At 43.0% G+C, this 25,064-nt stretch overlaps 1 protein-coding gene across 1 annotated transcript; it reads left to right on the forward strand.

The window, feature by feature from the left end:
- The first annotated feature begins 7,106 nt into the window (after positions 1 to 7,106).
- On the forward strand, positions 7,107 to 24,381 carry poc1bl (POC1 centriolar protein homolog B (Chlamydomonas), like). Its single transcript, XM_030120553.1, has 11 exons — positions 7,107 to 7,234; positions 10,253 to 10,703; positions 12,748 to 12,917; positions 14,744 to 14,933; positions 15,062 to 15,247; positions 15,505 to 15,622; positions 17,803 to 17,979; positions 19,098 to 19,229; positions 20,815 to 20,925; positions 22,497 to 22,649; positions 22,774 to 24,381. Exons 2-11 carry the CDS (start codon positions 10,318 to 10,320, stop codon positions 22,903 to 22,905), a joined length of 1,755 nt encoding a protein of 584 aa, XP_029976413.1. The 5' UTR covers positions 7,107 to 7,234; positions 10,253 to 10,317; the 3' UTR covers positions 22,906 to 24,381.
- The last annotated feature ends 683 nt before the right edge of the window (positions 24,382 to 25,064 follow it).

A 25,064-nucleotide genomic window follows, 5' to 3' on the forward strand; every position in this document is an offset into this window, starting at 1 on the left:
TGTGTGTGTGTGTGTGTGTGTGTCTTTTAGACACTCCCACCGGCCCCCCTGCCTGGCAAGAACTGACTGCTGAGTGGGCTGACTGGCACATGGACAATCTCTCTCTCTCTCTCTCTCTCTCTCTCTCTCTCTCTCTCTCTCTCTCTCTCTCTCTCTCTCTCTCTCTCTCTCTCTCTCTCTCTCTCTGCACTGCTGATGGTACGTTGTGCTCTGGGTCTACTTCAGCTGCATAAACAAGTGGATGCTGCTCTGTCCCTCAGCCTCGGTGTGGTCATCCAACATACACACTACGACACAGAGCTGAGCACGCACACACACACACACACTGTCAGTCCCAGTTGGCAGCCGCTCGGAAGAATGACACACTTGTCCCCGTATCTTCTCCGTGCACAATCAGCATTGCGAGAGGATCACAGTTGAAAACATTGACCTTATAATTCGGAGCTCAGAACAGGGAGAGAACAAGCAGGAGGACTAATGTCGGCTTTGAGATAGAAAAGGCCCGTTCTGCTGCTCTCAGGTCAGCACGCTCTGATATATGACACCATGATAGGGCTTTTTCACACAAACTGCGCCACCTGTCGTCACTGGAATAACTCAGGCTTTACAAATGGCAAATACAAAGGCTTTATAGATAAATCGCATCTTATTCATCCGTCGTATTTCTGTCCGTTTTTTACAGTCAGAGTGTAGCTAGAAAAAAAACTGTTCAGTGAAATTACAATCGCTCAATATGAAAGCAAAGTCAAACAGCACTTTGATGTGAAAAATGACCCTAACCTCAACTCAGGCAAAAAAAAAAAAATGAAATGATCTCACAAACGCTTGAGAATTATCCAATTTTCAAAATGCTTTCTGTTATAGCGTGCATCTCAGTATGACTCAATTTCAGAGGGGAGATTGCAATATGGTTGGTGCATCTGATAAAGTTTTATAAAGTGTTTATATTTTTTATGAACTTCCATTACTTGTGTTCTTGCACACAAAAATTAGACTCTTGCACATCAAAACAGCACTTTGATCGTAATCGTCAATCTCTTTATGTATTCACTCTTTTGATGAAAAACCATATCAAAAATGAAGAACAGATCAAAACAGATTGCAACTTAGGAAAAAAAAGCTGATGCTCAAAGTTTATTTAAGTGCTCTGGGCTCTTTTGCACTTTCAGTCTCAGTAACTGAGAGACTTTTGTGTCTCACATGAAGCACTGCTCCGTGGCTCAGAGCTAACCAGGCTCATCTGAGGTTGAGTCATGCCACATATCGTTGTGTCGTTATGTTAATTCGCGAACTGTGATATTTGCAGATGATGAAGTGATCTGTGGTGAGAGCAGGGAGTGGACTGAGGAGAACCTGGAGAGGTGGAGTGGTCGCTTCATAGAGAAGTGGAGTGAAAGTGAGCGGGAGAAGAAGAGTATCGTACGTGTGTGTGGATGGGAAAGGAGGCTGATGAAACAATGAGGATGGGAGAGAAGCTCGCAATGAGACAGAACATTTCAATTGTCCGAAGAAAAAAAATGAGCAGAATGGAAGAAGAAACTGTGAAGAAAAACTCACTGATTTTATTCGTCTTTGACAATTAGGCCTCTGAGAGACAACACACACGCCAGTGAGGCACGGATTACACACACACACACACACACACACACACACACAGTCTTGTATTTCTATCCTTGTGGGGACCGTCCATTGACTCCCATTCATGTCTAGCCCCTAACCCTGACCCTTACCCTAACCCTAACCCACACCACAACAAAGCCTAACCCTAAAGAAATGTTTTTGCACTTTTACTTTTTTCAGTAACAACAACATGGTCAAGAAAACACTGTTTCTCCTACTTAGGACCGGAAAAAGGTCCCCACAAGGCACGTCGTTCCACGTTTTGCTATCCTTGTGGGGACATTTGGGCCCGACAAGGATAGAAATACAAGAACACACACACACACACACACACACACACACTCACACACAGTCATGCACTCACTGAAGCAGCAGTATCTGGCAGACGGTCAAAAAGGGAATGCCAACCCAACCACTCTACCTTCGGCTGTTCTCCACTCTGTAAACGCTTTGCGCAGCTCTCCTTGAAAGGTCAAAAGTCTCGGCTTAACAACAGAATCTGAGTTGTGTGGATTTTCTGCTTTACGATATCTGTTATCCCTCATCCCCCCGGCTAGAAAGTTCAAATGTTTTCTTTTCTAAGTTGTTTTTCAGTTTAGTTTTTTTCCCTGTCATTCTGTCTATCTCTCTAACCGAATGTATCTCAAGCACTCTTGAACACAGACATTATCTAAGGAGACTGCAGTCTTGCATGTTGGTCCACATAATAAACTGATGCATGTCTTCTGGGTAATTTAGCCTTTTGCTTACAGTGCCAATGGACGACTGCTATTTGCAGATATGAGTCTATTTGCTTCTATCTGGACTAAGGTCATCAGAAAGGACAAACCTTTGCTGCCAGATCACTAATTGTTGGCTGTATCCTGTCCTTATGGCTGAAGGTCGTCGTGTCTTCTTCTCTATGGGGAGCTAATACGTTAAGGGAGCGTGTGGGCCGGAATCCATCTCCATTAAATTAAAGAAGACTGCTCCCACAATGTGACCTCTGTTCACCATGATTTATAGCATGAACAGAGTAAATTAATATCTTGCACAAAGGACATCCTGCTAATGAAATCAATGGCTCAACAGTTAAGTTGGTTACGATCTGAATAGAGCTGTAATTGAATAGAATTACAGAGAACTTCAAAAAAATAAAGTCCAGATATTCATTTCTTTTAAAATACCATAGTGTAGATCCAACAGCTTATTAGTTGACATCTGTGAAAGCGTTTTAGCTTTGTGTGTCTGTCTTAGAAGCTAAAGAGCATGCTAACATAAATTGACATTCATTAGTGGAAACAAAAACCAGAATCTGTGAAAATGATGCGTCAATGCCTTGTTGCCTTTAAATATTAACCTTTTTCAAAATAGATCAGAGCACCCACAGGTCTTATAAGGTAGAAAATACAGATATATTTCTCTTCATATTTGTTGTTTTGCATAGTCGAAGGATATTGAGGAATATGCTAGGCAAAAGTGACTTTGAGTGAAAGCATTAAAGAGTTTTGCCGATCAGTTTCAATCCAAACTGGCTTCAGAGGGATTTAACCATCAAGCGAATATCGGGGCTCCATCCATTCCTGCTTCTTCAATTAATGGAATTAGCTTTTATTTTAGGATCACTTTCTGTTGAGTATAATTCATTTATTCCCGCAGATTGAACTGTAATTACACTGAATGTATTGTCTACAGTCACTAGATGGCGGTGTTCACTGGAATTGCTCCACCTGATCTTGCAGGATGTGGCACCAGGTCAAATGACTGTTGCTGATCTTAAAATCTGCTAAACCTATGGTCCTCAAATCTGCCAAATGGAAGAGATCTCAATCTTAAGCTCTATGACAGCTGAGTGGACTCCAGATACAGATCATCTTCAAGGACAATGTAATCTTGGTGAGGCTGTGATCAACAGTTAAAGTGGATCCCGGACAGGAGCAAGACAGTGCTGGCTTTGCTCCGGATGTGAAATAAACATCGTAACAAACTGGTCTCTATTTCGTTTTGCTGCAGTCCAGCAGGAGGTGACATGATACAGCTGAGTTAAATCACAGCCTTGTCCAAAGTAGGCCAGTAAGTACTAAGACAACTATATCTTCATTTTCATCTCAAGGAACATGCAAAATCACAAGATTTTGAAGCGAATAAGCCCCTTTGTCACTAACTAAGAAAGCATATGAATAGCATTGTATATGTTGAATAACAGTTTGAATAGGGGAAAGGTTAAATTGCAAGACCTGCACAACAGCCCTTCTTGTAGCTGTGAAAGTCCCAGATCCCTATCGTGGAAACGGGACCCTTTTCAGTTCCGGATGGGGGCAGATCGCCCTCACAGAGAGGTGTCAATTGGTCTCAACTGGGGAGAGGGAAAAGAGGAGGAAAGGAAAAGCAAAGAGAGGGAGGGAAGGATAAAAGATGTTGGCAAGTTACCAAGTGGTGCAGGTGTCTGCCCAACAACAGGCTGCACTAGCGCATTGCACACTCTAGGCAAGTGTATTCCGGCCTGAGCAGGACTTAGAGACTATGAGAAAACAAACCAAGCCTATAATGGTAAATACACAGAGGGAAGGACTGTGCATGCACGAGTGTGAGCATGTGGCACACTGTGCATTAATACAGTGAACGGCGAATGGATCTTCCAGCAAGACAAGAATCGAGACGGTTTCCGACTTCAAATGGTGTCAAGGCTCTTTCCAGATCAAACAAAAGGCAGAAAATCTAAACAGGCTATCAATCATTGACTGTCAAAGAACAAAAACTCTGGAGCTCAATTCCCCAAAAAACAAATCTGAAGTGTTTGTGTCAACACTGTGTCAAACACTGACAGAATAGTCCAGACATATAAATAATCACTCAGCGGATTCTATTCATTTACAAATGTGATCGAGATTAAGTCCAGTGAAGTTACTTCCAGGATTTCAGAAGCTTCGGCCAATGAAAGAACGTGCATCATTAACACGATACCATCATTAACGGGTGGTGACGGTTCACCTGATGGAGTAGGTTGTTCCTCAATCGGAAGGATCGATCCCCTCTCTCCCCCTGTCCATATATCCAAGCGTCCACGACACTGAACCCTATGGATTGAGCATGGCTGCCATGGCAGGGTGTCAATATGTGTGTGTGTGTGAAAGAGAAAGGGTGAATGTGATTAACAATGTAAATCCGTATTCTGTTAAATCAGCGGAAAAACAGCATTTCAGAAATCCATTTATAAGACGTTTTGAGGCAGACTTCACTGCTGCCTCCAAAGCGCTGCTTTTAAATCATTACCAGACCAGGGATTTTTAAGGTATGAACAACTCCGAGGGCTTTTGGCCCTTGGAAAATACCTCAAAAATCACAGGTGACTATTTTTGGATTCACTGCTAGACACTGGGGAAATACTAATTGTCTAACCATTTGGCACGGAGGACGAAGTTAAAGAAAATGAGTCCTTAAAAAGCTTTTGAGCTTGGAACAGCTAACAGACAAGCACAGAGAGGGACGTCGTGTTCATCCTACCAACGCCTGAAGTAAATAAAAGTCACTCGTTCCTGTTTAATGGTTGAAGCTTGTGTGAGGAAACCAAAGTAAAAGCTAAAACACAAACAGCTCACAATATCAGAGAAATCACATGATTGCATTATAAGTTTTCATTTATATATTCTGTCTATAGGCCACACAGTATGGAGTGGTTAGGGCTCTTCCTTGTTTGAATCAAATTTGTCTTGTGTTGGCTTTTTTATCTTCTCACTTTGTAAACATTTCCCCTGGCACATCATTCATGAAGGTTTATTTGAGGTTAACTGACTCTAATTTGCCTGTAGGTGTGAATGAGTGTGTGAGTTTTTGTCTCTCCCTGTGTTTTCATAGTCAATCACGAATTTAATTGCAAAAACACAAGATATCTAACCTTAAAATTACACAACTACAACAGTAACATTGAAACTGAGGGTCAGTTAAAGCTGTAAGTCAATTACATGCATGATTTTCCAGTCACTGTGTTTTATATCATGATTAACGAATAGTAAACTGCAAGCTCCCCGTGATCATGATGATAACATCTATCCAAAAATCTCAATTGTCCTACATATTCTTATTTATTTGACATGTTTTAATTCATCATTGTAATCAGTAGGTCATTCTTCAATCAAATGTTCTAGTGACCCATATTAGGAAACACTATTTAAAAACTGGGTCGTTATGATTTGCTTTATTGAGGGCAGTTCAAAATGAAACGTATGTATAGAAGTCTCTTGAGGCATGAATTTGAAATGTGCAAAAGTCAGTTGCGACAATTTTTTTTTTCCAAATTATGCATTTTCTGCATTGCTCTTCTCTAAAGCATCCATTTCTTTTACCAAAAAAAATCTGACAATCATGTATCGGACCGAAGGCCCATCCCTCAAAGGGCAAAAAAATAGAGAGTCAAAGTCACAAATAAATTCCAATTCATGTTTTTGGATAGTGAAAAGAAACCACAGGGAGAACATGCAAACTCCACACAGAAAAGCCTGGAACAGACTGTAATCCACAATATATATGAATAAAACTGACTTCCTCTTTCTGTCTTATGTCCTTAATAAATTGGTGAAATCAGCTTTTTCCATTTTGTTGGACCATGTGTGAAGCTGCTGTATTACAAAGTAATAGATTCACTCAACACTGACAAGGGGAGAGAGTTCACTGTGGGCTTTGTGTAAAATCACAATGAGAAAGAAGAAGAAGGGAAAACATTGCTCATCATCCATAACTCTTATGAGAAATTAATAAAATGCAGCTGCATGTCAACATTTAATACAGCCAGAACAATTTTCTTCTGACCAGGATATTTCATAATGCTTCTGAAAGTCTCCTGTGAGAGTGAATGTAGGTCACATGCTCTCTTTTCTCCATTAAACACGTCAACATCAAGTTTCTGTCCAATCACAAAAAAAGTTTGGAACAGATAAAACGTTCAACCCACATGACAGGACAGGCTGCAGTAATTCCCAAACGAGATGCATTTTTGGCTGCAGTATTTCCTAAACAAGGTGTGCTTTGGTTGCAGTCATTCCCAGACAAGATGGATTTCTTTTCTTGCAGAAGTGAGAAAAAGTAGAAATGTCCCCAGACTATGTTCTGTAGAGAACAATTTCTGATATCTTTGAGAAAAAAAAAAGAGAAAGAAACAATTTTTTTTGAAAACAGGTGAGAAAATCAATCAACGTGTCTTGAAGAGCTTGAACCAATGAAAACATGATCATCATTAACAGTGAGTCCATGATAAGAAGCTTTCATGGTACTTTATCACTACTGAATCATCATGGAGCTGGGCACCGAGATAGACGCCTTTAAATCCAACAGAGTTTTCACTTCCCCGTTCCTCTTTTGAAATAAACGAAATGAATGGATTATGTCTGGGTGAGTCCTCCCATGCGCCCCCGGGCTGGACTTCGCCCCGCGCCGGGGCCGTGCTGTTATTGTGAAAGGCTGCACCAGAAGCACTGCGGCTGCCGTGGATCCTTTGACACGCAGGTCAGAGGCTTCGGTGCGGAGGAGAGAGGATGTGGCTCTGCTGACATCTGCAAGCCAGAGGTTTGACTGGAGAGACGACCGCAGCCCGGCTGACAGACGACGAGGAAACCCCGCGACATGTAACCCCGGCACGAAGGTAACGCGGCTCCGGCGCGCGGCGGCTCCTCTCCGCGCCCTCCGTTACGCACGCTTCGCTCAAAGTGCACTTTTTTTTTTTGTGTGTGTTCCCGTGAAGCCGACAACTTCATCCGTGTTTCTGACTTTCACGTAGAAAGAAACCGCAGGCAACGCGGCGTGATACTTTCACAATGAAGGCTTTTTTTAAGGTTGCTACGGAGCGACTGAACTCTCGAGGTGCGTCTTGAGCGCCTCAGGAGGAAAAAAGTTTAGATTTCTCCAGCCTGCGCTTTTCTCTAATTTTTTTTTTTTTTTTTTTTTTTTTTTTTTTTTTTAACGCGATCTTGTTTTGTAGAGTTCGGATGAAACTTTCGCCCTCTCTGATCTGCACAGATGAAGCTTTCAGCCCCTCTGCGATCTCCGCATGAATAGTCTGACAGACCTGTTGCGCATGCACTCTGCAGCCTCTGAAACACCTTTGATTCTTACTTCCTCTTAATAACCCCGGTAAAAATCCGCCCAACGGACGTTTAATGTCAAATAAGTGGACTAAATTTTCCTTTCTATTGGTGTATTTTTTTTTTTTTTTTTTTTGCCAAATGTGTGCCTCGGGGAGTTAGTTTTTTCTTTTCTTGTGTCTAATAAACTCTTCATTGCTCATCACAATCTGAGAAAGCACTTGTTTGCAATGTCAGTAAATAGCATTCCATTCTAAAACACACGCTGTCAGTTCACCATAGTTGCAGTCAACCCTGAGGGTATTGTCTGATTTAAGTCACTGATCCTGTCTTACAGGATGTGTGATCATGAAAGAGTGTTTGAATTGTAAGCAGATGTTGTGTAAACCTGTTTCGCTGGTGAGACAAGCAACACTTCTGCTGCATGCATCTTTTTCTGTTGACTTCAGACTTACCTACCAGAAAATAAGCCAGGGATTAGAGGACTGAAATCATGCAACATGTAGTTAACCTCACAGGTTTGTGTCATGTGCATGGCTCTGCATGTTCATTCTCTTCACTAATCCTGTTGCAGAACACATTGCATACATTTCTAAAGAATATGTTTTTTTTCCCTAATCCTCATTGTCTCCTAACCAAAAAACTGGCTGAGGATTAAAGCTGCAATTTAGGAATCTGTCTCATTCCAAACAGCTCTGCAGTAAGGCTATCAGATTCAGAGAGAGTGGAAGGTGTGATGGACATCCAATAAAAGAGGGTTTTGTCTGCAGGCATCTCCCTTCTGAAACCTCAGGACTCCCCGAGTCGCTGGCCGGAGCCCAGATTGGAGTGAAAAGGCTCTGCTGCTGCCTCGAAGAACCCACTGTGGAAATCGAGTTGCCTTTGACTTTATAGCGTAGATCCAGAGAGTGTCATGCTGCAGCTGTCCACAGTTTTCTGTTTAATTTAGCGTTTTCTCTGAGGCTTCTTGAGGGCAAACCAGTGACAGAATCAACGGCTCTGTCTCTTATTGAGGACAGGAAAATGGACTGGACTTTAGTGTTTGCGAAAAAGAAGTGTTGTGGTGTGGATGTTTGTGTGTGTGTGTGTGTGTGTGTGTGTGTGTGTGTGTGTGTGTGTGTGTGTGTGTGTGTGTGTGTGTGTGTGTGTGTGTGTGTGTGTGTGTGCATGCCTCAGTAATTCCACTAAGCCTAACAGGCAAAAACTGACACTCCTATAAATGGCTCTGTAGTCTTAAAATAATGACTGATGATTATGCACTGTCACCGTATGTTTGTCTCACATGTTAGGGCTAATCTGTCAGACAGAAATCTGAATCTTTTTGTCTTTGACGATAAACAAATCCAGGCTAATCCTGTTTTTATGCCTCCACCCATGATGGCCATCAGCTTATGTATAAATCCATCTGTCTCCTCCATTTTTGCAAAAGTAATATTTCAGTAAAGCCACGTTCACTTTCAATTCACTTTCAATTTAAATTTCAAATTTGAAAAAGTCTGTTTTGCTGACAGAAGTTCAGGATAACTATTTTCCTGTCAGTTAAAGAGAGTGGAAATTTCTAAATATATCCTATATTGTGGGCCCTTTTTGTCATAACTATTCATGCATTATTCATCAAATTGATTGTGGAGATATTTAGAGTTTATCAGATTTACAAACGACCGACAGTAGATTTTTTAAAATTATATTTAAAGGTGCTGTAGGCAGGATTTTGCTAGTCAATGCTAATTTTTCTGTGTTTTCTTTGGATTAAATGTTAGAGTATCCATTGATAATCCTTTAGGAGTGTAGCATAATTGCACTATCGCGAGGGCGCAGCGTTTCCATCTGTCTCTGTTCTGAGCTGAAAAGGAATCTCGACAGCTCCAGGTATCTTTGACCAATCAGAAGAGCTCCTGAGGCTGTAACTGTGATTGGTTGAGGGGCGTTCGTCACACGTTCTTGTGGGAGGGGCTTAACTTGCGTAAGGCTGTGATGTCAGAGAAAACAGGACAGGATTGGCTATGCTGGGTTTCAAATCGCCATCTTGGCGGACATGCTGAATCCTGCCTACAGCACCTTTAATCATAATTTTTTTTTAAAATCACAATTCTCTCATAAATAATAAAAGCTGTAAGAAATTAAAGGTGCTGTAGGCAGGATTTGACCCATCTAAGATGGCGATTTGAAACCCAGCACAGCCAATCCTGTCCTGTTTTCTTTAACATTTAATCCAAAGAAAACACAGAAAAATTAGCATTGACTAGCAAAATTCTGCCTACAGCACCTTTAACCTCACAGCAGTAATTTGGGTAAAATTCATTCTCATTTAAGACTCACTCAGTTTGAGTCAAGCAGTGTTGGCAGACAAGTTGTGGAGTTGGAGGTACCCACACTCTGTTGGTGTTGAGATAAATAACATGAGAGATTTCTGACTTGAATAAAACTGAGATTTGTCTGAAGCTTCTATCATCAGTTGCAACCTGCTGGGATGTTTTTCTGCTGTATTTTATCCCTGAAGTGACTTCGCATGTGTTCACTCTGTGTGTTGAGTTTCTGAAATGTGATCTTATTGCTTTTTTTTTTTTTTTCCCCCACAGACGCTCGCATCCTACAGGCCAGCTGGGACTCCGCCAGTCATAGTGCCCCCTTTGTGCTGACCATCATGAGGGGGCGCTACTCCCGAAAAGTGGGCTTGCTGGCCAAGGCCGGCTTCTTGGTGTGGCTGCTGTGGCTGGGTTATCTCTTACTGGCGCGCTCCTCTTACCCTTCCCCATCCGGTGCGGAAGAAAGCGACGGGAAGCGCGGCGCGCCGGCGCGAGGGCCGCCCGAGGGGGAGAGCGGGATCGACGGGCAGCTGGCTCGGCCCCTCTACGTCAAGCCGCCGGCGGACAACAACGCGCCGGGGGAGTGGGGTCGAGCCACACACCTCAACCTCAACTCCGAGGAGAAGAAACTGGAGAAGGAGAGCATTGAGCGCTATGCCATCAACATCTACGTCAGCGACAAGATCTCCCTCGAACGGCACATTCAGGACCACAGGTTGAACGAGTGAGTAGAGCGAAAAGCAGGAACGACCCATTAAGTCTCTTTGTGAGTAATGTGCTGTAATGGCCACTGTGGCTTTTTAAATGCTCTTTGCTTTCCTCAAAGTCGCAGCAAAAACATCTCCAGCCCGCCACGCCGAGCACTGGCTGGAACTGCTGGCACACTGCAACTGTAAGAGGGATAAATTACTCAGCAGAGATTAAGTTGAACTCTTTACTGGAATCAGTTTTCCACCGACAGAGACGAGGATGAAGCCTCTTGTGATACACTGCAGTGCTCATTGAAGCCGCTGAAAGCTGCTCTCTGCCTTCATGGATTTATTCCTTTCCACAGTTGTTGTCCACAGCTATTCTGAGCCACGCCACTGCGATGAAACGCAGTGTGTGATGTCTTTTATTAGTAGTTTCTCCTTCCGCTGTGCCGTATCCCTCACTGGCAGCGGCTCCCATTCTAATGAAATCCAGATGTAGTGCCAGTGTCAGCGGTGACTGAGCCATTTATTTGATTGTATATAAAGCATGTTGAACTCTCTGGAGGGAGACAGTTATGCACTTTGTTCGCTATTAAATTGGTGGTGACAAAAAGAATATATTGAGACGAGCACAATTTGAAATTCTTTTGTCATTTTTACATGGAATCGCATGCATCCGCTTCTACTTCTTCTATTTCCATCTTCTGGATTGGGCTTGAAATGCAAAAGACCAAATCACTTTACTACATTGTTTATAACTAAGTCGTAATTGATAAGATATGTGGCTGTGTTTATCTAAGAAACCTCACAGGGAAGGTTTTAAATCGATTCAGCAGGTTAAGGAAAACACCTGCTGAGTGACATTTTGACATGTGCTTTTTTTTTTTTTTTTTTGCCCTCCTCTTCCCGTCACCTTCTGACACTTTGATGACAGTGTGCAAACGATACTGGAGGCACTGTCAGGAGTAAGTTAGCCGGATTGTAGCGCGCAGCGTGTGGCTCCTGCCCACTCATGCTGCCGTGCACAGACAACATCAAAATGCAAATATTTATTGGGTTGTGGACGATATTTCTGTTGATGCTGCTTTGAAGCTTATAGCTGCAAACTGTGCACGTAACTGAAAACTTGCCAGTCATCACAGGTGTTGGTCACTTTTCGTAGATTGGATTCTTCACTTGTAGCTGTTAGTGAAAGGGTAGATTCCTGATGCCAGCCTGTCTCAGATGGGGTCGTTTCCCTTTTTGGCTTTAGGCCCAGTAACAGAGACAGAAAATCATTCACTGTCATTTCAGATTTGCTTATTTTAGTGTGATTGTGTGTGCGCCTGTGTACGTGTATGTTCGGACTCCTGCTCCATAATTCCTTTGAGTTTCTTGCCGGCAGTATTCTTTTGTGGCATGTTCGTATTGCTGCTGTCTCTTGATGAAACTGCAGCCCTAGAAACACGACGCTTTCAAGGAAAAAAATGAAAAAAATAAAATAAAATCAAGCCGTTTGAAGCGGTTGCGATTCACACACAGGGGCACCTATTTGCTCCGACTCCAATTCAATACCAGCAGAGTCACAGTAGTGAGTTCAGTCTCTCTCGCTGCGAAATTACCATAAGTCATTCATCCTGTGATGTGCCAGTGGTTATGCTCTCACAGTCTCCCACATCAAAGAAGAAAGGCTTGCCTTCTTAGTTTTTCATTTTGCTTCCTCGTCTTTTTTTTTTCCCTGCGTGTCCCTATTCTCTGGTGTTTAATTTTGAGTTTTTCAATATTCTTTCAATTTTCTCCAGCCCTCCTCTTGCTTGTATCTGCAGCCTCTCTTGGAGCACTGCTGTGGTATTTTGCTCATTGGTGTGACACCCTCCCTGTTCCCCCCTAATCCATATTTCTCTGCCGCTTTTTTATTATTTTAATGACTCCTATTAAAATCGGACACCTCTTGCTGCCATCCGAAAAGAAATTCCTTTGCTTGTATGAATTCCTTTGGTCTTTCTAAAAACATTCTGTACATGCGTACTGATGTTCCTCAACTGCGTGTCTCTCTCTCTCTTCACTCGCATAAACAAACACTTGAACATATTTCAGATGCCGGAGTAAAAAATTCGACTACCGCCGTTTACCCACCACCTCCGTGATCATCGCCTTCTACAACGAGGCCTGGTCCACCCTGCTGAGGACCATCCACAGCGTGCTGGGGACCACGCCCGCCGTCCTCCTCAAGGAGATCATCCTCATCGACGACTACAGTGACCGAGGTCCGACACGCTGCACTCAACCTTAAATAACTCTTACCTCTCTGCGTCTGCGGAGAACTGGTGGAGTGTAGCCGTCTAGAGGAGGGGATCAGCACGAAGTGACAGTTGCGGCCTACTTTTTCGCAAGGCAGCGCTGTCTCAACTTCACGTTGCGCGTTTCGAGTTTGTCACAATGACAGCATAAAAATGGAACAAGCGGAAAGGAAATCTGCTATATATAGAAGAAAGAAGGGATGCTATCTATAGAGCAGTGAGGAGCGACGGCCTTTGAATGTGTGACAATTCCAATTAGAAGATGACATCCATGGAAACATGTCAGGACACATTTATGTGACGACAGGAAGGTGCAGAGTAAGCCTGCTGCCCAGACAGTCACAGAAACCTCAGTGGGTCCTTTCGGTGAAGCGATTGCACATTGTTTGATTTTCTTCAAGGTTCCTGCTTGCCTCATTCTTATCAGTCCTGCGTTTGTAGGCTTTTGTTTTGATAGCAGTCTCCTGTTTCCAGTCTGTTTTATGTTTGCTTGTAATGAAGACAAAAGTGTTTCCATTGTTGTAGTTTAGGAGCGTTTTGGTATGAAACAGCATGTGAAAGAAAAATGCTCATTGTCTACTCAGAAACCATATTACACAGTGAGTAGAAAGACGTGTTCCCCCTTCAGGGACGGTATCTTGTCCATTCAGTACTAATGGAATAAGCACCTGGTTTTAATGCGACATGTTGTGGAGACATTACACCGTGATGAGGACTCGGTGCACAGTGAGCTGCGATGACATCATTTCCTCTCCGAACCACCCTGACCACGTGGAATGCCAGACGTGCCACTCCTGTGCCAGACGGCTTGCCTCATACAGACAGCGATTGAGATGTTTGAATGTGGATCAAGCACAGCAAGCCTTGATTTCACCTCCGTTCAAGCTAATCAGCTACAACAAGAAGAAAGTACGGCCTTTGTACTGAGTTTGTGTTGCACTAATCAAACCAGTTGCTTGAAAAAGTGAATAAAAGTATAGTTGGTGATCAGACTTTGGGGATTTTCAGTCAAGAGAGGAGTGAATGAAGGTCGAATGTTAAAAGTACTCCTGCATGAGCGTTTGTTTTAATTCTGGTTGTCCTAATTCTCTCAACAATTTGTCCTTAAACGCTCCCAGGAGCTGGTATTTTACGAGAAATTCTACAGACATTAGCAAAATGCTTGAAGGGATCAAAACGGCAGCAGGAATTGAACGTCTGCTTACACCAGTGACAGATGTTCCGATGTTTAGACTGTCCAGACGAAACATGCTTTTTTTTTCACCTCCCTTTTTTTTTTTTTTTTGTAAATAAAACAGTGCGAGTGTTGCTTGGCAGTGGACCGAGACCTCAAATGGACGTCAGTCCTCTTGCTCGGCGCACACCAGAGTCACAGGCACGACATGTCTGGCGCCACGTGTGAACAGGGACTCGTGCATTCATCTTCCCTTCACTAATACAGTGACTTGTGTGTAGAAGGATTATGTTAACAGCTGTTAACAATGACCAGTGTCAACATACATCAGTTACTGTTCTCATGATCTGAAATATCTGGGAAGTCTTGTTTAGTCTGCAGCTGTTGTAATTGTTGTAATGGTAATTTGTAGCATGGCTTATTTTATCATTTAATTCATTGCCATTATATGTTGTCTAAAAAAAATATTTTTTCTAGTATATATAAGAAACTCCTTATCCATAATGTTATGGTTTCATCTAAAAAATTAAAAGGAAAAATCTAATAGCAAATCGTAACAAAAAAATAGCACATATATTGATCTTTGTGGTTGTACCTGTATGTTTTTTCGTTTCAATAGAATACCTGAAGAGTAAGCTCCCTGCCTACATCAGTAACCTGCAGCGGGTGCGACTCATCCGCACCAAGAGAAGGGAGGGCTTGGTCCGGGCGCGTCTCATTGGCGCCACCTACGCTACCGGGGATGTACTGACCTTTCTTGACTGCCACTGTGAGTGTGTCCCCGGCTGGATCGAGCCTCTGCTGGAAAGGTGACCGAACAAGATGATCTGAATACATGAAATGAAGACACTCTCTTGAAATTTTTCAAAACGAAGAAAATCTTTACCCTCAACCCAAATAATGTTTGGTCTCTCCATTTCACCGGCCTCGTGTTTAGGATTGGCGAGAACGCGAGTGCCATCGTGTGCCCCGTCATCGATACCATTGACTGGAACACCTTCGAGTATTACATGCAGTCAGAGGAGCCGATGATCGGAGGGTTTGACTGGAGACTGACCTTTCAGTGGCACGCCGTCCCTGAAGTGGAACGCAAGAGGCGACGGTCTCGCAGTGACCCCATCAGGTGACTGTGTGATACTTTGAGAAGTCTGAGAGCTCCTGTTATCAGACTGGCTCCCTCCTCTGCAGTCAAGGCTGTATGCGCCTCTACTATCCTAATTATACACTGGTAATGTGTCACAAAGTGTCCAGTTACAAAAGATGCACTTGTTGTTTTCTTACACGTTGACTGATTTCAGAAACAATAATGAATTAATTATACATCATTTTACCTTGACATGCACCCAGTGACGTGATGTTGTTGTACCCGTGTCTTCACAGATCTCCCACGATGGCCGGTGGATTATTTGCTGTGAGCAAGGCCTACTTCGAGTACCTTGGCACGTACGACACCGGCATGGAGGTGTGGGGAGGAGAAAACCTGGAGCTCTCCTTCAGGGTGAGCTCAGTTTACCGTCACTCAGACTCACTAAAGTGACGTCTCTGCACCGCCGCTCGCAGGGCCGCTTAGCAACATGAGACCGGAGCGCTGCTTTTAAAAATAATTGGGCAGTCCGACCTGCTTCGGAACCAAATCTCCCAGTTTTTTAGACAGCGCATGGTTTGACTCAGCTTGTTAGTGACAGTGATAAAAAAATCGAGCTGGGATTTTGGGTTTTATTGGCATCTCATTACCGGCAGGAAGTTTTCTTCATTTTAAGCCCCTGACTCGTCGTGGATGTGTCGCTGGTGTGAGAGAGATGCATGTCGGTGTCGGATCACAGTCAGCCGCGGTATCTAAAACCGCGCCCTGATAGTGGCTGATACCTTGTTGTGACACTGGTGTCACTTTTCCCTCGTTTGTGTCAATCAATTTGGCTCAGATTTGCAGTTAGGTGAGAGTTTGTAGCTTTAAATTGATGCAAGCTGTTTGCATCTGATCGCAGTTCTGTGGAGGTTTTATGAATGAGAAGAATAAGCCTCCAATTTGGTCTTGTTGGCAATCTATTTTGACATGTTGGAGTACTAAAAAGTAATATTTCACAGTAAAATACCTGAACAATAATTTAAACTGTTATGTTGGAGCGTCATTTATAAAATTCTTGATTTTACAAAGAACACTATTCATCACCCGTGTTATATGAGCTGCTGAGAATTATTTATTAATGTTAAAAGTTACAGAAAATTACATTTTTCTAAGTTAAACTTGAGTTTCTTTTATTCTTTGTGATATTAGGGCAGATGTAAGGGTTTTCAAGTAGCTGTGGTGTTGCTGTCACAGTTTGATTTAATCTAATTAATTACTTGTTCACTCTTTAATAAATTATATCAAAATGACATATATTAGTTTGAATAAGATGCTCCATAATCTGAAAGTCATCAGTTCCTGTAAGGTTTTCTAAAAGAAAATGAACGATAGCCCTTACTCAATAATTGTACATGGTACTCCAAGCTGACCTCCTCCACATTTAATCACCGAACAGTTCTTTTAAAACAGAGTCCAAAAATCAGGAGCAGACAAGCAGCAGGCAGTGCAGACTTCTGCTGAGCTTCTTTTTAGTCCAGGGAGCTGGAGGATGATTGGCTGACTCTCATCTGTGAGAGCCAATGTGGAGGCCTCCTGGGGTCCCACAGGTGGGCAGCAATCAGGCTGTCAGCCACTCCAACTGGGCACCACACACACACACCTGGCATGTGGCAGTGCAAAACAACGTACGACTGTTTGCTGATTGTGCGCTCATTAGTTGAAATCACCAGCTAGTTGCAGAAGTAAATGGGCAGACGCGTTTACAATTATTCCGGGCCATCAAATGAATATTCAGCAGAACATCCGCTCGAGACGTCACCACAGGCTTTGTTTCCTCTCCACTAATTGTCTGCTGTGGTTCTTACTGCAGCTACCATCGCCTTGTGTCTTTCTGCCTCCAGTCTGGCCTTAACCAAGTGAAACTAAGCTCCGTCTAATTAGTGCAGGTCAACTCAGACTCTGCAGAGACGATTAAAAGTTTGCTTTGTATGAATTGTGAAGCATGATCCATCGATTTCTTTGGTTGAACCTTTTGCATTCATCTTGACATTTCTACGTGCCTCACGTGTCTAAACAACCACGAAGCTGTACTGTGTGTCACATAATCCTTTTTCTCCACTTCCCTTTTTCCACTATTTCCATACATTTCTGTGTTTCGTGATTCCACAGACGTTTGTTGCAGACATCGACCCATTTTTTTTTCTCCCTGTTTTAGAGAACTGCAATTAGTTTCTTCTGTTTTTAAAGTTCGCCACTGGTTTGCATCTCATGCTAAATTCAGTGTGGTTGCGGTAAAGAAAAGTCTGCAGTCCTTCCTGCAAAGTGTTACTCATTCGAGGTGCAGTCTTTTGACCTCAGTCTTGATTGTTGACCAATTCTTCCTGTGCATTTCCTGTTTTACAATACAGGTTATTTATGATAATGACCCCAGCTTCGTCACACTTCATTATCTCCACCTTAAATACAAATACAAAGACCGGTAGACCAGAAGTCCAAACATGTAACATCAATGTAAGATGTTGCATTTGCTGTATGAAACTATATCCACTGGGGAAAAAAACAAACACAAGAACAAAGAAAAATCTAATATGTGATATGTGGATCTCCCTCAGGTGTGGCAGTGTGGTGGCAGTCTGGAGATCCATCCCTGCTCTCACGTCGGCCACGTCTTCCCTAAAAAGGCGCCTTATGCACGGCCCAACTTCCTCCAGAATACTGTGAGGGCCGCAGAGGTTTGGATGGACTCCTATAAACAACACTTCTACAACAGGAACCCCCCCGCCAAGAAGGTAGGACACTTAATGATGAAGAAATATTTGTCCAAACATAAGCTGCGCACAAAGAGTAAGGAAACTGTAGGAAATGCTGCTCAGCACATTCATAATATTGCACTGGGAAGCCAGATCATTTCACTTGTAAATCTTGCCATATTTGTAAGTACCATGCATTTGTAGGATGAGCTGAATAAGTTGGTTGACTTCCTAAATGTTTTTTTTTTCTCCAAATCTTCACAGTCTGGGTCCAACACACAGTGACCTAAATGTAATGTTGACATTTTTGGGATTTTTGTGGCGACAGCCTGCGATCACGCTGACTGTGAGAGTTTGTCTGAGGTTGCACGCCAGCGTGTGCATGGCACACGTGCCTCTGCCTCTCAGGTTCTAAGTATTGGTCACCATCAAAAATACATGTATCTCAGTTTCACGTATCTGGAAAAAAAAAACAAAAAAACCTAGTGCATTATTAATGCAAGGGATCTTTGATCAAACTATAAATTACCTGGTCAGGGGAATATTGAACACAAGACTGCTCGACCGGATCGTCGGCTCCAAAATCCAATATGTGTAACGTGTTAACAGACTTCATCTATAGACACACGACTGGCTTTGAGTAGCAGCTGATGAAATTTTCATGCGGTGCATTGAGTTACTGTTATTAGTTTACCTTTTAGGCTTTGTGCAGCACTCAACCTGAAGCCTAACCACTGTGTGGCACCTGCCAGATTTCTTCTTCTCTGATTTAGTTTTTTGCTTGTACGTACGTATTGTCGTGTGCTTTTATGATGAAACAGTGGCATGCTTTGGAACTCTGAAGGATGAGTATGTGTGAATGAATGTGCACGTGTCTGACTGGATGTTTGTCTTCATTAACCCTGCAGTGGACTTGTGTAATCTTCAGGGTGCGCCCTGCCTTTTGCTCACTGTTACCTTGGACTCTTGACAAGACTCGGGGAAATGTCGGTTAGTTTTTGATTAACCACGGCACAAACTGCCACAAGTGTGACAGTGAAATCAAAGTTAAAAGCCGAGGACGGAGAGAATGAAGTGATGTGTCACGGAGCTTAATAAAGATGAACGTCTTCTGATGCCAACTATTGACTGCTGTGCTTTATGTGCTCGTGTTGCAGGAGAACCACGGAGATATTTCAGAGCGGAAGCTGCTGAGGGAGAGGCTAAAATGCCAAAGTTTCGACTGGTATCTGAAAAACATCTACCCTGAACTCCACGTGCCAGAGGACAGGGCAGGGTGGCACGGGGCTGTAAGTGTTGGCTGATCGTCCGTCCGTCTGGCCGGCTTCTATACGGCTTTATCCTGTTCAGGGTCACGGTGCGCTGAGGCTGAGCCCGGCTATTTCTGCTATTTCTGCAGAGTCTGCATTTTTTTGACACCACACATATAAGTTCTGTTTTAACAGTGAAATGCAAGATGTTTTTTAAATTCTGCTCAAACGAGAGACACAAAATATAATATAAATCTCTGAAAACTCTTTGATTTGGACTTTTTGCACATGTTACTATATTTAAAATCATTATGATCCACACTGTGAGGCAAAGTATTATAAAATAGCTGCATTTCAGACACAATATTGTGACTGTTTCATCTGGAGACTAATGAAACCCTCCTTAATATGCATTCAGCCTTAAAGTCCATGTGAAACAGAAATGAAACGGTCAGCCTCTTATGACGTGAACAACTAAATACATGCACCACCTAGCAGCTGTACATGGTTGAAACTAAACATTTTCCACACACGGATCTATTTTGGGTTTGTTTTACTTGAAATTCAGCGGAATTATTGCGACGTGGATTTGCAGGATGAATTTTTACTTTGCATTGCAACTGGGTGTAATTCTTGGAACTGTACTGCTGACCAACGCAACAGATATCAAGGACAGGAAGAGGAAGTCTGGGGGAAATAGTTGTTCTTTTCGGGATGATAACAGCAAATGTCATCATGTGGAAGCTAATAAAATGGTTGCAGCGCATGCAGCAGTTGGCTGCAGTCCTTTGCTCTCCGTCCACATCGGTTTTCACAGTTTGATCGTGGAGCAGGGAGGAAGGCGGGCAGGCCGCACTTTAGAAAAGCGTTGTCGTCAGCGCTCGGCCGCAGACTCTTTTTGGCTTTCAGTCTGCACAGTGTCCAAGGTGACACTTGGCGACCAGACAGTTTCCTTCCCCTTCCTGTTAACGCTGCACTCAGTGCTTCTTCCAGGAATACCTGTCATTGCGGGGCTTTCTCAAGCACCGAAACTCAAGAATCCTGTGTGCTGAATATAGCTTTAGACTCACTGGACCCCAGATGCTCTGAACGCTATTTGAATATGCCACGGCCAGGTTGTTGTATTTATGCTGAAATAGGTGACTCACCTTAAGCTCGAACAGACATCGGCAGCTGGCAGCAGGCCCGCGGGCGCCATGTGGCTTCCATCCCTATTTTTTATTACAGCTCACGAGACACTTGCCAAAAATTAATACATTATTGATTTCACAGTTTTATAGAGGAGGAAGGTCATTCTGACCCTATTTGAAAGTCATTTACCAGTAAAAACCCTGGAATTACAGTATCAAATTGAAGCTTCATAAGAGGAGCATTCATAATTTCAATAAATCCTTGTGGTCAAGCAGCTTGATCACAATCTGCCCCATCAACAACATTTCTGTGGCCCTGATAATGGTCTAAGTTTGCCCCATCTGGGCCTGGAGATCCACTTTTATACTCTGTTTCTGAAGAAGGAACTCATTTTATTTCCTTTAAAACACGACCAGTCAACTTTTAATTGATAACAATGCCCAGTGTGCAATCCTTAAATTGTTTTTGATCATTCTTTGTCTTCTCCTGCCAGGTGCGTAGCTCCGGGATGCGTTCGGAGTGCCTTGACTACAACGCTCCAGACCACAATCCCACAGGGACGCACCTCTCCGTGTTTGGCTGCCACGGCCAGGGAGGCAACCAGGTACGTCAGCTGCTCTCCGGCGTTTTGTCATTTTGCATCTCTCTCTCGAGTGTGATTTCTCTCCTCACGCCTTCTCTAAACCCAGCGGGAGACGTGTCTTCAGAATATCAACACTTTCTACTAACCTCTAAAAAACAAGCTGCCACAATCGATTTGAACCACAGATGTGCCTTCTGCTGGTGTTTCCCCGCATCACTTCACATTAATGACGCCAAAACTAAATACACCTGCAGAAACTGCTCAGTTGAATCCTGGGTATTTTTAGTCTGAATGGGTGCCAACCTCAGTGATGGATGATTCAGCAAGCAGGAGATTATTTGTCAGCGAGGATGAATTTTTAATGTCCGGTCAGAATTTTCTTTGGATCGTCACCCTGCTTGATAGATGTCTCTGATTACCCCACTGATGCATTGAGTCACAAAGAGCAGCGTGTTTGAATGAAAATCAATGTTTGGACGTCTTCCTGGTGAAACTCAAACCGGAGGGCCCTTCATCCCCAGCGTATAGCTCCACGTATAGGAACAACGTTCCATTTAAAAGATACATGAGCCTGGCAGGCAGGGTGAATGGCAGCGCCGGGGTAAATAAGTTCGGAGGCAGAGACAGTGGCCCTGAGTGAGCCTTTTATTGGTAACAGCCATTACCGGCCCCGTCGCATCTGAAAGATGTATGAGATGCGGAGAGAACGACGGGGAAGTATGAAGATTGATTACCTGACCCCTCCGTTTTACGGGGAGCCCAGGGGGCGTCGCGTCTTTTGTCCTGTCAGGCCAGGATGTGGAAACGACACCGGCGGGGGGGGGGAAGGGTTAGGTTTGTGTTCATGTCTGTTTGATTGAGAAGGCCAAGGCCCCGTCTTCCACTGATGAGATCCCTCGACACATGCATTTACACCGTGCCACAGCCGAGGAGGAGAAAAACCGCCTCTTATCTGAGCGGAGTAAAAGGCCACATTGCATTCATTATTCCTTTTATCAAGTCCTTGTGATAAAGGAGATATGTGGCCGTGTCTTATGAAAGAAAGACAGAAAAAAGTAGCCTTGTTCTAATCTCCTCGCCACTGCTCGTCTTTAAAATTCGCATGTTCATTAACCCATTTCAAAGCTGAAACTTAAATCAGTTTTCTTGTTTAGCAATGAATCATTTCGCTCATTTTAAGCCAGGAAATGTTTGATGACTGCAACTTTTTTTTTTTTTTTTTTACACTTTTTGGATCGTGAACATAAGAATGCTTCTAACCCGTGAATCTAAACAGAAACGTTCAGAGCTCATAACCCCGGGGACATTCAAAACAATTTAAATGGAGATCTCGTGGCGGTTTTAATTCCCCTGTTGGTAGAATCAATAATTATTCCCCTGTAGTGTGGGACTGACTGTGTTTTGGTTTGTTTATTTTCATAGCTGTGTTTTTTGTGCTGCTGTCTTGGCAATGTGGCTTACAGACAATTTTTTTTTTTTTTATAACCTAGTTCAATAAAAGATAGACTGATACTTATTCTGTTCAATTGGTTCAAAAAAACTACATTTTCCTCAACAAATGTTTACATGAGCGTGTTTCTTCCCTACTTTAGTACTTTGAATACACATCTCAGAAGGAGTTCCGCTTCAATTCTGTGACCGAGCTGTGTGCCGAGGTGCTCGACGGAAAGACGTCCATTGGGATGAGGCTCTGCCCTCGTGACGGAGAGCCGAGGCCTCCCAGCATCCTCTGGGAGTTCAGAGAGGTAAAGTGTTTACTCCCCATGCAAATGTGCTCTATTGGGAGCAAACCCAAAGGGGGGTGGGGGGGTGTGTGTCTTCGCACATACATCAAAGTCTAATCGCCGATTCCTTGCTCCGTCGTTTCAGGACGGGACCATCCACCATCCTCACTCGGGCATGTGCGTGACAGTGTACCGCACGGCGGAGGGCCGCGGAGACGTGCAGATGAAGCAGTGCGCCCCGGGAGACAAAACCCAGCAGTGGAAGTTTGAGTGGTAGCAGGAGGAATAACGGAGTTATCTGGGGACCTTAAATGATCAGAGTGCAATTATTTAGGCTGAGGTCTTTCCCGCTGTTCTCGATTCTCTCGCTCTCCAGGTCAGGACTTCGTTTGAATTGGAGGGACAAGCGAAAAGTCACTTGCCGATGATTTCCCCACTTCAGTGCCTTTTCTATCCATTTAAATAGCCGCATCGGTGCAGACTGGAGAGGTTTGGGCCTATTTAAGGAGATCGACTGATTTTTAAAAGTTTTTGTTGTGCTTTCATCCAAGTGCCTTTGCAACCAAAATGGAAAACACTGCCCACCCGGCCTGTCACTGCTGTTGCGCATTTTTTGCAACATTTGAATGCAGTGAAACTGGTTTTACTGTCCCCCCACATGCACAAGTGCCTTCAAAGACATTTAAGACAATTTGCATGGAAACAGGCTGCGAAGTCCTGTTGCACTACAGAAAGCTACCACGTTGTGCACTTAATTTTAATTATTATTGTGAAATCCTTGTGTTTGTTTACTTTTTAGAAAAAAAAGAAGCGTAAAGTGGACTGCTGCTGAAGGATGTGCCAGGACTGTAAGGTCACCAGCTATGTGCCCAAATCCAGCCAGTCCTGGACATGTTGTATCATGTGGGAGGAAACATGGGGAGAGAATGCTGTGGTCATACTACACTGCTCTTTTATCGTGTTTCTGGTTCGTGGAGCCAGTCTCACTGAAGAATACTGCCTGAGCAAGACTTGAAGAAATCATTAAGCATTTGAACTAAGTGCATTTTGCCCTAGAGGGCCTTGTGAGTTGACAGGAGTACTGTAATCTGTTCCTCCCTGTTTTGTAAAGTTAAGAATACCCTCCAAACCCGTCTGTCACTTTGCCTTCGAAAACTTGTCATCCAAAAAAGGCTTGTGTGTGCCAAAATAAAACATGCCAGTGGGTTTTTTTTTTGAACCCATTTAAGCATTTAATATGCTAAAAACTAAACCAGCAGCAGCATCTTTGCAAACTTGATTTTGTTCAGTCATAAAAAGCCTTTAAGGGAGTGATGATGTGCCACTGTCTCGTTCAGACGCCCGTGTGTAAACTGTACTTGAAACTGAAGAACCGACTGACGCATCCACGATGTTTCAAGCACAAAGAGATGCCGTGTAACATGAACTGTTTGGGAACAGCAGCTTTATTTGTCAAAGACTGGTTTTCACAGAGCAGTGTTCAGTCTACCGTCCTTTGAATTCGTGGATATGAGATATTCAGACGTATCATTGGACACATTAGGTAAGCTTGTACGATCACTCCTGTTTTGTATTAAAATTGTAAATATTGTTTGGCTCAAAGGACCAAAGGGTGCAGGGCTCATTAAATACACCTGTAAAACTACTGACAATGCAAAAGGGATGTTGATTACGTGATATGAAAACATGTATAATGAATGCATTTTCTAAATTAAATCTGTTGAAATGATTGGGGTAAAAATAAAAATAAACTAACCACAAATACGTGTGTGTATTGTTTTTTTTACCAGCTTGGATATACTTTAGTTATTGTGCAGTACAAATATTGTTTTGATTACAAATAAACCAGAGAGTGGCCAATGCAGAAATGATCCACTATTCATTTCCCTCAAATCAGGATTACAGTATATGTAGTCATTCAGCACCACCTCCTGGTAGCAAGAGGAAAAACACAAATTAAACAACCAAGAAGACAATTTTAGATTTCTCAACACGGGGAAATTATGAAAACTCTTGTTTGAAACCACTATTTTGTGTTTATATCGATCTGAAACACAGAAACATTTAATGTATTCTACAACACTTATGTTAATAGTTATATTACTCAAAAGTGAGTTGGCTGGTTTATTTTTAAATACTGATGACTTCTTTGTGACAAATTGCAGCCTGGTGATGGATCAATAGATGGAAGTTTGGTCAGATGGCGATGATGACAATTCGGATTAATGCTTTGTTACTTGGTCATGAGTCAAGCTGTTGTAACAGTTACTGAGCTAAATTGTTATTACTTCCCCTGCAGATTTGCATGAGGCAGGGATTCTCAACGGATGGCTTGTGACCCAAACACTGGACACTGGCCTGCTTTGAGTCCCAGACATACCAAAAAAACAAAAAACAACAAACAATCAGTGTGAAATCAGTAATTCATGAAAACAT

Source organism: Salarias fasciatus, chromosome 22 (genome assembly GCF_902148845.1).
Source record: "Salarias fasciatus chromosome 22, fSalaFa1.1, whole genome shotgun sequence".
In the NCBI taxonomy this organism is placed as follows: Eukaryota; Metazoa; Chordata; class Actinopteri; order Blenniiformes; family Blenniidae; genus Salarias; species Salarias fasciatus.

Excerpts from the sequence above, each read along its gene's own strand:
- poc1bl (XM_030120553.1), top strand. The coding sequence starts at position 10,318 with ATGAGGGGGCGCTACTCCCGAAAAGTGGGCTTGCTGGCCAAGGCCGGC. Across the intron at positions 14,934-15,061 it reads ATCGAGCCTCTGCTGGAAAG|GATTGGCGAGAACGCGAGTG; the intron begins GTGACCGAACAA and ends CCTCGTGTTTAG. Across the intron at positions 15,623-17,802 it reads ACCTGGAGCTCTCCTTCAGG|GTGTGGCAGTGTGGTGGCAG; the intron begins GTGAGCTCAGTT and ends GATCTCCCTCAG.